General features: G+C 43.7%; 1 protein-coding gene across 3 annotated transcripts in view; it reads left to right on the top strand.

Annotated features, from left to right (window-relative positions):
• Window positions 1–14652, top strand: part of ETV6 (ETS variant transcription factor 6) — a 142459-nt gene that overhangs the window by 33568 nt on the left and 94239 nt on the right. For 2 of the 3 annotated variants that reach the window (XM_075051780.1, XM_075051781.1), the window contains exon 2: window positions 13208–13337. The exons of the other annotated variant lie outside the window; for it this stretch is intronic. In XM_075051780.1, coding sequence (XP_074907881.1) covers window positions 13208–13337 — 130 coding nt within the window. The remainder of the gene's footprint in view (window positions 1–13207; window positions 13338–14652) is intronic. 3 annotated transcript variants of the gene reach the window in all.

Below are 14652 nucleotides of genomic sequence, written 5' to 3'. Positions count from 1 at the left end.
TGCGTATATTGAGGGAAATGTTTACTATAAAATTTGTTACCACTTCTGGTCTTCAGATCCCTGGCAGTGGACTTATAGCTAGGCAGTTGCAATTATTGAAATTTTTTTTGTCTAGTGTTTTGTAGGAGGGTAAAGCAGCATAATTTTCTAGGATTAGGAACTGTTTGGTGTTGGTGGTAAGGCATCCGTACCCACATACAATAGCCTAGCCTTTGCTGGGAATTAGGCATGTTTACATAGGGGAAGTGGCATGACCTAATATGCAGGGAGCCAGGTGGATACTCGGAAGACCTGCTCTCTGTCCCCGGCTCTGCCTAGCTTGGGCAGTTTGACTGTTCTGTGCCTCAGTTTCTTATTTTATCTGCTGCATAATTTATCTGTTTAGATGTTAAACAGTTTGAAACAGGACTGCCTCTCACTGTTCAAAACAACTATTCTACTTCAACACAGTCTTAATAATGAGCATAAACAACCATGGTCTTTGGATATTCAAAATAAATTTAGGGAGATTCTGGTTAATTTTTGATTTTTCAACTGTATTACCAAGGGTTGATCTTTGGACCTATATAACCAAACTTTTTCCTTATTTGCTTTCTGTTATTCTGCCTTTCGAAGGACTTTGTGGAAGAGAAAGCAGCATAAAAATCACACAACCGGTTTGGCAGGTCCTGTATAAACAGGAGAAATGCCAGGAAAAGTCTCATGTCTTTGTTGCCAGCTTTAAAAAAAAAAAAAAAAAAAAAAAAAAAATTCTGGTTAATTTTCCCCTAATGAAAATCTTAGCCATTGCTATGTGTGAGCAGGACTGTGGGGAAGGGCATGTGGTGGAAGGGGCTGGGGGATGCTTGCTAGAAGGAACATGTGTGTCCTCAAATGCTGGGAATGTTCATATTCTTGGGCAATTGTCCCAGTCACCTTCTTGGCTGTAGGAACAGAAGAAGTGTTTTGTCATGGTTCTTGTAAGCAGGTTTGGTTTTTTCTTTTTTTTCTTCCCCCATCTCCTCTGACAGTCTCACAGCTCAGCTCGAGTGTTAAACACACCCTGCTTGATTAGATGGGGGTGATTGATGCCCCCCTGTTTTGCTTTGCCTGTGCCAGCAGAAAGCTGTGCTGGTTTTTAAGGCTGTTTAGCAGTGAGTTGGGTCGGCTAAGGAGACCTGCCTTCCTAACTGGATCTGTGCTGTTGCATAACCGTGGGAAGGGTTGGAGTGCCTCTGTCCTGATTCTTGTGGCAGAGGAGGGACGTGTTTCTGGAACGGGTTCACAGGTTTCTTCTGATGCAGGCCACCTCTGCTACCACTTGAGTAAAAAGATTTCAGTCAATGCTTTGACAAGGAGGAGCATTAGAAATCAGCAGTGCTCAAGAGGAGGGTATTTAAAATCAAAGCTAAAATGCAGAGTGAAATGATGCCTTCTCAGAGCTTTTGCACAATGTCCATGTCATTTTGCTTCTCTCTTGTAGTTCATCCGTTTCCAGAGCAGCACCATAACCCCAGAAACATGGCCATGCTTGTAGAGGGTCAAAATGGGATTTAGGCAACTTGCTGTTTCTTCCTGCACTGCTGTTCCTAATTGTAAAATAGGATTAAAAAAGATTCTTCCTCTGGTGCTTCTCTATCTTGACTATTTTGGCTTTGAGCTCTTCAGGGCTGTCCTCTGCTCAGTGTTTCTGTGGTGCCTTGGACAATGGCCCCATGGTTCAGTTTGCCTCTGAGTGCTATCACTGTATAAATGTCAAGTCCTAACAGTTGGGTTCAGATCCCGGTAGAGTCTTAGGAAAGGATATTATTTTCTAAGGTGTTGAAGTAGGTTTTTGCTCAGCCCCTGTGCTCCTGATGGGCTAACCACCTAATCTACATATGTTTTGGTCCCTCCACTTGTAAAGGTGAGTATAATAACGCTTCTTCTTATTGCAGGAAAGTGGTAAATGTATTATAGGACATATTTAAATGCTGTAATAATGAGGACTGTGGACAAGCCTTCAGATTGAGTCAAAATGGGCCCAGGACCAGCACTTTACTCTTTTTCTTAAAGATGGCTGCAACTTACTCCATTTTAGCTGGCTTAGTTCCCAAGCTTGTCGCTAATGTAGTAAGGCAGTATTTGTAGCTCATAAGCAGTCTTATGGTAAGGGTGGAGTGGCTGTCACTACAGTGTCCATTCAGTTGTGAACCCACAATGCTTAGCTGTGAACACAAGCCAAAGATAACCAGAGTGAAACTTCAGCACTTCTCTTCTGCCAGGAGCAACATCATAACCAATGCTTTGGGATTATGAGCTAAAACAAAATAATAATTTGAGGAAGAACAAAAAGTGATGCAGAGGTTGAAAGGAACAATTAAAACAATTGGGGAACTTAACAAACAGGAAAAGCTATGGCAGGAGAGCAGCTAAACTGAGATTTTTGTGCTTAGCCATCCCACAGCTTGACAGGCCTGTAGGCTCAGTGTTATCCCATTGCCCTGTTGGCTGTGGTAATGCTACAGCTTGTTTTGGAGAGTCAGTAGCAGGTCTGGGAACAGACTCCTGTCCTTCTCACCATTTCTCTTCAAACATCTTCTGCGGAGCTTGTTTTTTCCTGTGCTTTGTGGTGTGGCATCTGCCACCCAGCCCCATACAGCAGCACTATGCAGGGGGTGATCCACTTCTTCTTCCCCTTCTGAGTGCTGGGAGTGCCACTGGAATTTCCAGACTGAAGGAATAAGGGCTGTGTGGGATGTACCCTGTCACATGGACAGGTTGTACCTGGAAGGCATCTCTTGTTTTCAGAGCAGTTGGGAAAGGATTGCTAATAGCTCTCCTTACACAACAGAATATTCACCCGCTTAGTTCATTACTTATTAGCTCCAGGCAGGGACATTGCAGATTTGTTAATGGTAATGGCCAAATCATTAGAGTGTGCAGCATTAATGGAGGAGAAAGCATTTAATAAAGAGCCATCACTCGACCCTGTCATTGTCCCTGGAATATAGACCATATTGTCGAATTCAGTTTCTGCTGTCCTGTCACCTACCCCTTCTTAAAAGGATGGCTTGTTCAGGAGCTTCAGCTTCTTTTCAAACACACATGAAAGCTCATCTTTTCTTCTTTTGAATCAGATATGCTGTACCATGCCCAGCTGTTTCTCTACAAACATATTTAAAAGGTCTCCTTAAAGTTCTCCCAGTCCTGATGGTTCTGTGCTGGAAGGACCATGTTTTAGTGGGAAAAAAAAGGTTTTGCTGTGCCTCAAGCTATGCCTGTGTCTGATGCACTGATCAGCAAAAGGTTCAGTTTCTTCTAGTTTGCATTCTCATACCCATAGACTGCTGACTGGAGGGACCTTCCGAAAGCTGCTAAATAGCTTGTTAAATAAATTGTAAAAAATAACATGATTCTTGTACAGGTTGACCTGTCTGCAGATTGTATTTCTTTTGATGTAACTCAGCTTCCTGCAGTGGTCTCCCATTGCATCTTATGTTTTAATTGCAGCTTCTCATTAGCTTATCCTTCTGCAATATATCTTCTAGGTTATCTTCCCTTTCCTCTGTTTTTATTTCCTTTTGGCTGTTGAGCTGTATCTGTCATATCTCTCTTTGTCCCTGTAGTTCCTTTATTCCTTCCTTATAAGCTAGACCTTCTGACTCTTCTAAAACTTGTCTATCTTGCATATATAGATTTGTATGTGTGTATATATATATATCTGAGGCAGAATGAAGAGCTTGCAAATGTGCAGGATGCAATATTCTAAGTGAAATCCTACCAGCTGTTTTTTATATACTCTCCTTTGTCAGCTAGAGTTTCCTTTTTAGTCACACTGATCTCATGTTGTTCACGTTAAAGTACGTGGCTGGGTTAGGCAAAAGACGGTGGGAGAGGAAGATCGTAATTTGACGTTTCTTCCACGTCCAGCTTCTGTACAGTAGACAAGGTCAGTGCAAGTGTGGTCCTTTTTAGGAACTCCCTCTGCATTTAGTATGCTGGGAGTCAAATAATGTGAATCCTTCTGATATTTTAGTGGCAAACATCCATCACTGCTTTTTTCTGGACTAGCTTATTAATACAGTCTTTGAGAATGGGTGTTTTATTTGGCTGTCTTTCTCTCTTTGTGGATTCTGTTCGCTCTTCCTGAGCACCCAAGTGGATCTGCCCATTTTTTCACCAACATACCTTATTATAGCTGTCCTCTTCCTGGGCTGGCCTAGATTCCCTCTGGAAAGTTGCCTTTACCTACTTAGAGGTGGTGTCGAACAAGGGGATATAGCACACTCCCTGGCATGCTGTGTATACTGGGTTACTTTTGCACTACTTGAACCTTTAGGTGCAGCAACTGTAAGGTGTAGGGTTAGACCTTGTCGTGGCACCCCAAGGTTTCTCTGTGTATTTAGTATGTCCTTTTTCATGGAAAGTCTGCCAGAACTCTGAAGTGTGATGAAAGGCTGTCATGAAAACGCGGTGGTGTTGTGTATGTCAATAGTGTTTTGTTTTGCCGGTGAGGAAAGTTGTAAAGATGTCAACCTTGCAGGGTTAAACTGTTGTTTCACAGAATAAGTAGGTACACCAGTTCTCTGGTCTGAAATGGTCTTCCAATGCCAAAACCCAAGCGTGCGATCAGGGTTGTCTTCTCAGTGCCTCCAATGCTGGGTAACTTTTCTTCATAGAGGAGAGACGTTCTCATGCCTACCAGGGTAGGCACCTACATGATCAAACATAAACAACTTTTTCCCAGTTTATTATAGTAACTGATTTTTGGGTGTGCCTGTATTTTCAAATAGTAACAGATATAAGTTAATTATGGCATATCATGATGCAATTTGTTTCCAAACAGGCATATATACACACTGTTCACCCTCATGTTCAAACTGATTTCATGTAGATAAGGAGAGAAAGTAAACTTAAGTGACTGAACTGGAGAAGATAAAGATTGAGGCCTGTATGTGGACTTTACTTCCACTAATTGGGACCAGAATCGTTGTTTAAAAAAAATCGCTGGAGAATTTTGCAGGTATAGATGAGAGCAGATTCCAGCCTTGCAATGGGACCGAGAAGGGTCATTTCTTGTATTTTTAAAATGTGTATTTCAGAGTGTTGTAGCTCTTCAGGAATTTTGTTTCTATCAGTGAGTGAGGATTAAAAGAAGCTATGACTTCTATGTGAATTAGTCTCCCATGATTTTTCCACTAGGTGATGATCACGTAGATAATCCACGGTAGTGAATGAGTTGACCTCATCCATGTGACAGTTCTGACCTGTCGTTCATGCTATGGAAATATTTGATATCCCCTGTTGTGAAGGATCCTGTTCACAGTAATTGTAGCTTCAGTAAAAATACTCAGGAAGCAACACTCATCCCTTGTAGAAAGACCAGAAATGATGCTTGTCCTGGAAATGTGTTTGAATACATAGTAGCATTGCAGCTTGCCAGTAAAGTGGCAGCTCCTTAATACAGCTGAGTGAAAACACTTGAGCTGCCATGCCAGTCCTGAGAAGCTGCAGAGTAGCTCCAAGATTCTCTTTTCCCATAACACGTGAGAGGGCAGCTCCCTGTACACCATGTTTTCCCTTAGTCTTCCCATCTCAGTTTCATGGCCTCCAGAAATTTTGTACTGAAATGGATGCATGACTCCAGTTACGGGTGTTCAGGGTGTGAATTTCCACACGTACAGGCAGGGTTGTACAACCATCGTATGTTACAGGATAAGGCTCCCCAGCACTCCCTGTTTTAGAAAAGAGAATGTGAAAAAGATGCAGTGAAATATCTCTGACATGCAGATATCTAAGCCTGGAAAGTCCTTCTCTGTTGCCCTCCCTGCTGCTTGCTCATTGGCCACAGTACTTCAAAGCCTCATGTGTTTTATTCCAGCTGTGCAATAAACTCTCTTGAGCCTTCTGTGATGCTTTGTGCTAAGCAAGTGTGCTAACAAAATCATGATGTAGGTGCAAAAGGGATTGTCCTGTGGATCAGAGCAGGCTAACCTTTCTCCGTGCTCTGCTTAAACAGAGGTCAGTAGCAAGTTCTTGGGAGGAATGTTGCAGTGACAACCCCATAACGCGAATTTTGGAATTGCATGTGGAAAGGAGCTGGGGGCAGATAGTTTCTTAACATCAGGCAGCTGAATCCATGGTTGACTTCTGCCTTGAAGTAGTAGGTCAGGTGGGTCAAGTCCCAGCTTTACTGCATCTTCTTGGAGCCTTGCTGAAGAAGGGTGAGTGGAAGGGCCTCCCACTTAAAATAGATAATGCTTTACTCCCGTTTTGGAGTGCGATGATTCCACTTCCAAGTTCTGAACCAGAATCTGCCTCCCATATATGAATCTGCCTCCCATATATATTTTGTGCTGCCTAGCTGGGATATCTATGGATAACATTCTTTATTATTCAAATAAATGACTAATCCTTTCATGAATCTCATTAAGCTTTTTGCCTTAGTATTATCTTGTAGTTTTACCTGATATAATCTTCCCACAGCCTGTTTCTACTCTCTATTCCCCTATATTAGCAGTGACCTCAGCAAAGAAATACTTTTTGAGTATGTGGTTCAGCTAGTTTTTTTGCTTCATTTATATTTGCTAATTTGAGATATTTTGCAGTGCTTAGACAATAATGCAACCGTATCATGGCATTTTCAACAACATTGACCTCTGCAAGCTGCCTTTTCACAACACTTGAGTGCATCAATATTGCTGTCTGTATGATTTTAATTTAATTAGAACAGTGGCTGTAGTCATTTTGGGAGAAGCATGAACTTCCCCACTGTCTCCTTTACCCTTCCCTTTTGTAATGAACTGTTGCACCTCTGTGGGTTTTTTTTTATTTGCTTGAGTAAGGATTCAGATGTGAGAGGGTAGCCATCTCCTGCCCCTCTGCTGGGAGGTTCGTCAGAAGCAGGCTGAAGGGAGGAGGCAGGGAGGAACTGAACTTCACAAAATCACTAAGGTCACCGAGACAATCTTTGCTCTCTGTGCGCAGGAAATGAGATGTTAATCTTTTCCCAGTGCTGCTTTGCATAAGGTCCATTCCAGAGAGCTGTGTTTGTTTTAATTTCTCTAATTACTGATAGTGTGCTGATTATGCTGCTATAGATTTGACGTGAATTGCTATATTAATGGGATCAAAATTGAGAAGTCTGCCATGGAAATTAAGAAGATGACAGCAACTGGGGGAAGGGAGGGAAGTGGAGAGTTTAATTCATACCCTGGTGCTGCAGAGCTCTACTTTGCTTTTTCTGGAGCCTGATCCTTTGTCCCTGGCAGAAGTTGGAGTACACAAGCTATAACATTGACCAAAATCCCAAAATGTTGTAATTGTGTAGCTGTTGCCATACTGTCTCTTAGGGGCTCTGATTTCCCCCCTCTTCCCTATGTTAGGCCCTGTAACTCATCTCATAGTGGTCTCTTGGACTTTCGTATCCAGCTATAGTGTTGCATACAAAACCCTGGTGAACACTGCATATGTCTTCCTTCCCTTTCCTCTTCCCCTCACTTGCTTCCCTAATGGTTAAGTAATTTGAATCTCCTGCTGTTTTCCCCATGCTACTCTGCGGCTGGTTTGCTGGCATTGCCCTGCTGAGTGCCCAGACATGCAGGACCTTCTGAATCTTTCCTGCAAGCACCTCATTCCTCCCCCAACAACCCTTTTCTCTAAGGCCATTTTTTCTCCTCTACCATACCCAAGGTGCCTACTCCTAGGAGGATCCACAGTAGCAAAAACAGACCTTCCCAGGCTCACCCTAGCTCCTGGTCCTTTGGCTTGTCTTTCCACTTTCCCTGCCTTAGTGTGCATGCTGAAAGAGACAGCCCTGGTCCCGTGTCCTTGCAGAGCTGAACATCCTCCGTGATTTGGGGTTTATGGTGGTTGTGTCCAGAACATCAGCTTTCATGTCCTGAGAGCTACAACTGTATGTTTCAAACCTGGATTTACACAAGTCAAGGGCATGTTACTCGGGGTTTTTAAGCCTAGGGCTTCCCCAGAAATCTAAGAGGGCACCAGAATATCTGCACGCTTGCTAGTGCTGCCCTCTCTGAGTGCCTGTCCCCTAGGTGAGGAGTTGGGGCAGGGTGATGGGATGATACCCAGGGAGCTGGAAGCTTCCCTTAAAGCAGCGTCCTGCTACCACTCTCTTGCGAGTAAGCAAGGACGGCCTGTGAGGACACGACAGGTAACTTTCTCCTCTTTTACTTCTAACTGTTGGCTTCCTGATAGTTACCACAGCACAAATCGCTGTATCTCCACCTTGCGGTAATGCCTGCTTCTCTGGGGAGTAGGGGGACTCTGGGCTCTTTGGAGAAGCAAAGATGAACAGCAAATGCAACAAGACAGGTGCAGAGTGGCACACGTACGCCAGCAGCCTGGGGGGCAAATGCATGTCAGCTTTCACTCCCAGTTTAATTTTGCCCTGTGTAGTGTCATTACATGCAGTATAGGAGTAAGTTTTTACACAGTGGTAGGAGTCAGCTGCCTTTTCTGTCCAGTGCAGGGTATTTCCAGACCATGTTGGCTGTTCTGGTTTCCTGGAAACTGCTGCATAGATAATGCCTTTCTTTGCTTTATCAATTAAAAAAAGTCATTTTAGTATACCACCTATCCAACTACTGAAGTAGTCTTGTCATTGGGACACGAGGGCTTGCTTAGCATGCTTTCTTACATATTTTCTTTTCATTTCTGCAAAAACATGTATGTTCTTTGTGCCTGTCATCTGAGTGAAGTTAGTAAAGGGACAAAAAGACTATTAAACTGCAAGCTGGGGAACATTCATGATGAAGGCTGCTGCTTCGGAGTTTAGAAGGGCATAACTTAAGCAAAAGCGTGAAGCTGTTTTTACTTGCAGCCTCACTTATCCTCAACTGCTAGACTTTTTTTAAAAGGTGACTACAAATTTAATTTTGCAATTTTGAATTTTATTATTATTATTTTAGCAGTATGAGTTATTTGTGTTCCTGACAGAATTTGCTACCTGTTGGTAGATTTTGTCTGTAAAGGACCTACCCAATTCTTCAAACTGAAATCAGTGTGTGCTTTGATGGCTTTGGGTGTCTAGGCAGCTGTTATGTACACTCCTACTAGATAGTCATGATCAATATAGCTTTTGAGTTACCTTCCTTTTTCAGACAGGATAGTTTGATCTAAGGCTTTCTCAGCACCTGGATTTTTAGTATTTTATACTTTTCTAGTACAAAGAGAACAAAACCATAGCTTGTCTTGATTTTTAACCGTGTGTTTCAATCTGTCTCTGCTAGATCGGGCAGGTGAAAGCATGACCCACTCTCAGCAGACCTGGTTGGTTGTCTAGGTGGCACTGTTGGAGCACCAGCCACTAGAGTAAACCCCAAGGAGGGTCCCCATAAAAGCTGACTTAACGCATCTCTTCAATTTCTGTAGTCAAGGTGAAATTTCATGGTGAAACTGTGAGCTGAAGAAGCCTTTCAAAAAAGATGACAGCAAGCAATATGCCAAGTGTTTTAGCCACCTCATTGTGGCTACTGACAAAATACTAGGGAGCTGCTATTTTGAAGTTGCTTATAGATGGCAGTTGTTTAGGGCTGAGCGTTTGGTCACTTGTGGGTTTAAATGTTTATAGAGTCTGCTGGCAGGTGGCGAATCTGGAATGTGGTAATGCCAAACTCTTTCCTAGCACTCATCACCAATAATCTCAAAGGACCACACCAAATGTGTATTGGTTTAGTCTCTTTTACCGGTAGACTAGGCTACAGCAAGGCTGTTTGCTCAAGTACACACAAGGTTCATGCTGGCTCTACTACCAGCACTACCTATCCTTACTCCCAAGCTGTTGCTTCAACAATCTTACCATTGAACCATCTACTCTTGGCCTTAATGCAAAGGGAAATATTAAACTGACTGGTTAGGAAACCCTTCAGAAAAATTCCTGGTAGCGGAGTATCTAGTTGCATAACCTTAGAAGTATGAGATACCAGCCATGTTTTTGTTTGATGGATCCCACAGAGAGAAGCACTAGGCAGTTCTGGAGTTGTGAAGATTAAAGCACATCTGTTCTCAGTGGTGTGAGCACAACAGGTACTTCCTGGAAGTGTGACTCTAAAAAAGCCTCAAAAAGCCTGGAGGAGCAAATGTGACCTTGTGCATTCACACGTCTGTGTAGGCTGGGAGTTGCTTGTGGCTGAAGCACACAGCTACAGTAGGTTGCAGGACTGGACTGATGTTTGCAGTTCTGCTTCCGGCCATGTTACTGACTCATGCTGCAAACAGGGCTGAAGCTCATTTTTCCACAAGCCCAGCACCTTGACCTCCCGGTGCCATTCCACACCTTTTGGAAATCTGGCCAGGACAGTTACAAGGGCTGCTGTTTCAGGATGCACTTGTTAAATGCATTGCCCTTGAGAGACACATGCTGTCCTTTTTCAAGACAGCTTAACTCTGAAATTACTTAGCACATTTGAGCTTTGCTCGTTCTGTAACTCAAGTTGTCCATGTGCCTAATAAAAGGAAAAAGACTTACCTAATGTCTGTGAATTGCTTTGATATTTGGGTTAAAGGGGCTGGAAGAAAATGCAGAATTGGTAAGAGAGGGCATTTCAAAGGCACCAGTAAGAGTTGGATAGCTAACTCCGTTTTGTGCCTTGTAAAATGTGTTCTGGAAATATTACCAATTCACACATTACTGTGGTCATTCAATTATGTGGAAAAAGTAACTGCATTTCCACAACTTCTTTTTAGTTTTTACTGTCCTGTTTTTATGAATACTAGGAAACAATGAATTAAATGTCTTTATTTATAACAGTAAATCTCAATGAAGCTGTTGTGGTATAAATGAGGTTACCGTATGCCTTTAGGAGGTTTATCTGTGTGGAGAGAAAGGCAGCAGGTACTGCAAGCGTAATGTCTTAGTTTGATACAGCACCTCCTGGGTGGTGGGGGAAGTGCATGGGGTTCTGGATTTAATTTTGTCTTCAGCTTGCACTTTCCTCTTGCTGTTGGCCAGTGAGAAGGCCGTTTGAAGCCACTTAGCCCTTGTCTTTGCAGCGGTGATTCAGAATTTCTGTGAGGATGGAATGTGACCTGAGGTTGGACTGTAATCTGTGTTCTTCAGCAGGGAGGAAAAGGACTTCAGGTCTCCCATCTATCCTCTAGTGCCTGTTTGCAGAGGCAGGCATCTGTGTGGCTATGTTTCAGAAGTGTTCCTCTTTTTATAAATATCTCATTCAATAAGCAAAACGAGCAGCTGCAGTGTGGTTTGATTATCTGAGCTGTGGATCGCTGCAGGAAATGCTAGGAAGTGCTGGTCTCCTTGCGAATCGCTGGTGTTATGCGCCAGTGGCGAGAAGGTGCAAATGGGCAGCGAGACTGGAGAATGGGCAGAGCGTACTGCGCCTCACAGGAACGCGAAGCACGGAGTCAGCCGTTTTGGGTCAGGGAAGGAGTTGCATAAGTTGAAAGCAGAATAATGTTTTGTAGCTCCACAGGTGCATCTTTCACCACGTCTCAGTGAACATCCCTGTTTATTAACTAAGAAAAACTAAATACATATGAGCTAATGGGTTGCTGTTGCCTGGACAGTGATGATTAGAAAGAAACTGAGTGGACGCAGTAAGATGTTAAAGAGCTTTGTGGGAGGCTGGAACATAAGATTGAACAATTTCTGGGTAACAAGTACTGAGCTGAAAGCCATGGAGGCTGTACTCACAGAAAAAACATAGCGATGGTGGAGTGAACCAGGCCTGTCTTCCCACTCTGTCTAAACCCAGAATAGTTAGAACAGTTTATTCTCCACATGCTGTCAGTCTTCTCTGCAATGACTGTCAGCAGTGGTGGCTATAGTATAGTGGTGGGACTCCAGACGTTGAGGCAAAACTTCTGGTTCTGTGTGAGCTCCTCAGCAGCAAGCTGAGTGCTCTGTGTCCTATTTCTTTTTGGACATGTCGTCTAGTCTGCCTGAAGAGTTTTCTGCTTTGGTACATTTAGTTATTATTTACTCATGTTGTACAAACCTCTCCTTCCCTTTGCTGGCAGTGAGGGTGCTTACGTTCTGCAGGTGCCTCTATCAGCCTTAGTCTAGTTCCCTGCCACACAGCCATGATAATGTTGTGGTTTGTAATGGAAGTAATTACCTTCTCTTGCTCCAGAACCAAATTTGTCTTTTACATTTGCCAGAGATCAGGGTCAGGGTGGGGATCTGCACACGTACTTTCTTGAAAATGCTAAGAAATGAAGGTAGCGCTTTTTGCTTCTCTATGTATGTACATATGTGGCTGTTCACACTGCCATCATTAAATGTCAGCAGCACAGTTTTGGGGAATAGCATGCATTGCCTTCCAGGAAGCATATGATAATGATTTTTTTTATGCTCCTGTAAAATTGTGACTATGTTTATTTACAAAGGGTATAATTTGTGCTGTGATTGGAGTACAGGCTTAGAATAGGGAAGAATTTTCCCATCAAATCAGATGAAATTTCAGTCTTAAATTTCTTGGCAGACATTTTCAGAAATAAAAACGTTAACAGTGACAATTATGAAACTAATGCAACATTCACAAATTGCCCTTTAACTCTATTTGACTGTCCTTGCGTAGCTGCTTTCTGTATGCTGACTTATTTGGTTGCAAGTTAAACTACTTCAAAGAAAGTGCTAGTAACTAGTTTAGGCAAGGAAAAAAAAGTACTACATTACTCGATGGTAAACAGAGTAGTTTTTAGCAATAGAGTAGGGTTTTCTGCAGCAAAGACAAAACTAATGTCTTTACTCCTTCATAGCATTTTAAAGTGTTAAATAGTTAATAAACATGCTCAGATCATGACTGATATGTTAGCTTAAGATTAAGTGGTTTTGACACTTTCTGTAACGGTACTCATGCATGTATCATGGAGTTACTGTCAGATTTTCACCGACATAAAACCTGAGAGTCTCCCCACTTATGTGTCACTTCCCTTTCCTTCTGGCAAATTTCTGAGAAGACCCTTGGAAACTTCATGGACCTGCCTTTTAGAATCAAGCCCGTCGCCCTAAGAGCTGTTGGGCCCCTGGCTGCAACACGGGGCAGCACGTCGCCTGCGCAGCACTTGCTCGCAAGCGTGCTGTGCTCCGTGGCTCCGTGGGCAGCCAGGTGCATCGCTAGTGCTGCTCGCCCCCACCACGCGCGCACACTTCCTTCCTTCCACCCACTTCCCTCTCCCCTGCCTTGGTTTCACACCTCTGTTCCAAAGTTCACGTTGTCCTCTCTCTTTCTCTCCCCCCACCCCGCTTTCTTTTTAACAGCAGGAAAGAATTTCGTACACACCTCCAGTGAGCCCGGTACCAAATTACACTTCCTCTTCACCACTACATGTCCCAGTGCCTCGAGCGATCAGGATGGAGGAAGACACAATCAGACTGCCGGCACACCTGCGTGAGTGTCAGCACTGAGGCTTCTTACATTCTTGCAGGGTGCGGGGTGGGGTGAGGAGGTATTTCTGTTTTTATGGAAGAGAGCGGGGAAGCCCCCTGGCTTTAGACTTTTTTTTTTCTTTTTACGCTCTAGCTGGTTTGATTTTTCTAAATATTCTTTTTAACCAAAGGAAATTACTCTTAAATACAGTACATTATATCCTGCCCCCTGCTCCCATCCCCTGCACCCCCTGTCAAGGATTTGGCTTATTTCTCATGACAGGCACAAATGTGGAGGTTTTATTTTGACAGGAAGTGCTATATTTCCTTCCATGGTATAGGAATTGTTCAGCAATGTGCTGTGACACAAGGTCAGAGTTTCACAAACTGTGGCAAGTAGAGTGCATTTGTGCTGTGGGTATTTTTCTGGTTGTTATGCGTCTCAATATTAAATACTCCAGGTACCCAGGCTCTCTACTACAGAGCGTGTGTCCTGACAGTAGCAGTGGGAAGGGAGGAAGAATGAGCTTAGCTGTGCACAAAAGGATGCTGCAAAGGAGGAAGGGCATATCACTGACATTGGAACAAAAACTGGAGCTTGGGGGCAAGGCGAGAGCCAGGCGCTTCCTTGCTGAGATGATTTAATGTTTGAGGAATAGGAAAGGCCAAGGGCTGCTGGCCAGCGAGAGGTGAATTAGTGAGATAGGATGGGGACAAGGAAGAGTGGAATTTTCCTTTTTGGAGGGGAAGCAGTTCTGATGTAAATTGAGAGGTTTACTTTTGTCAGGTGTTACATTCCTGGGGTACTTGAGCGACAACAAGCAACAGGGCCAGGAGCAAATGGAACTTTGTGCGTTGCCATCTGACAAATGCGTTTGGGATTTCAGGGGTGAAAAAAAAGTCCATGTTTATCACAAGACATTCTCATTCCTGTCCTCAGCTGTCTTCCAGGCACACTCCTTTTCTGGATGCAAACTGTGCTCCCAGCGCTTCTGTAATCCTGTGCTCGCTCCCTTGCTGGTCACTGATTTGCTCTGCCCCAAGGTCACTCGTTGCCCATGCTGAGTTCTGCACGGTCCTGTTTTTGCCTGCTGCTGCCTTTTACTCTCTTCTGCCTGTGCTGCAGCATAGCCCAGGTTGTACCTTTTCTGTGCTTTCTGATGGGAATGGGAGCTGGCGCTGCAGCATTTCTGGCCGTGTCTGGTTGCTGCCTGAGTATCTGCGAGCTCCCAGACCCTGCTTGCCTGTATGTGTGGCTGCTGGCCTGTTTCCCCAGCCTGGGGAGGACTTGCTGCCACACTTACAGGGCATTTCTATGCCTTGCCCAAAACTTAGAC

This window comes from Buteo buteo, chromosome 19, assembly GCF_964188355.1.
Source record: "Buteo buteo chromosome 19, bButBut1.hap1.1, whole genome shotgun sequence".
In the NCBI taxonomy this organism is placed as follows: Eukaryota; Metazoa; Chordata; class Aves; order Accipitriformes; family Accipitridae; genus Buteo; species Buteo buteo.
This window is presented reverse-complemented; position numbering and strand designations above follow the sequence as displayed.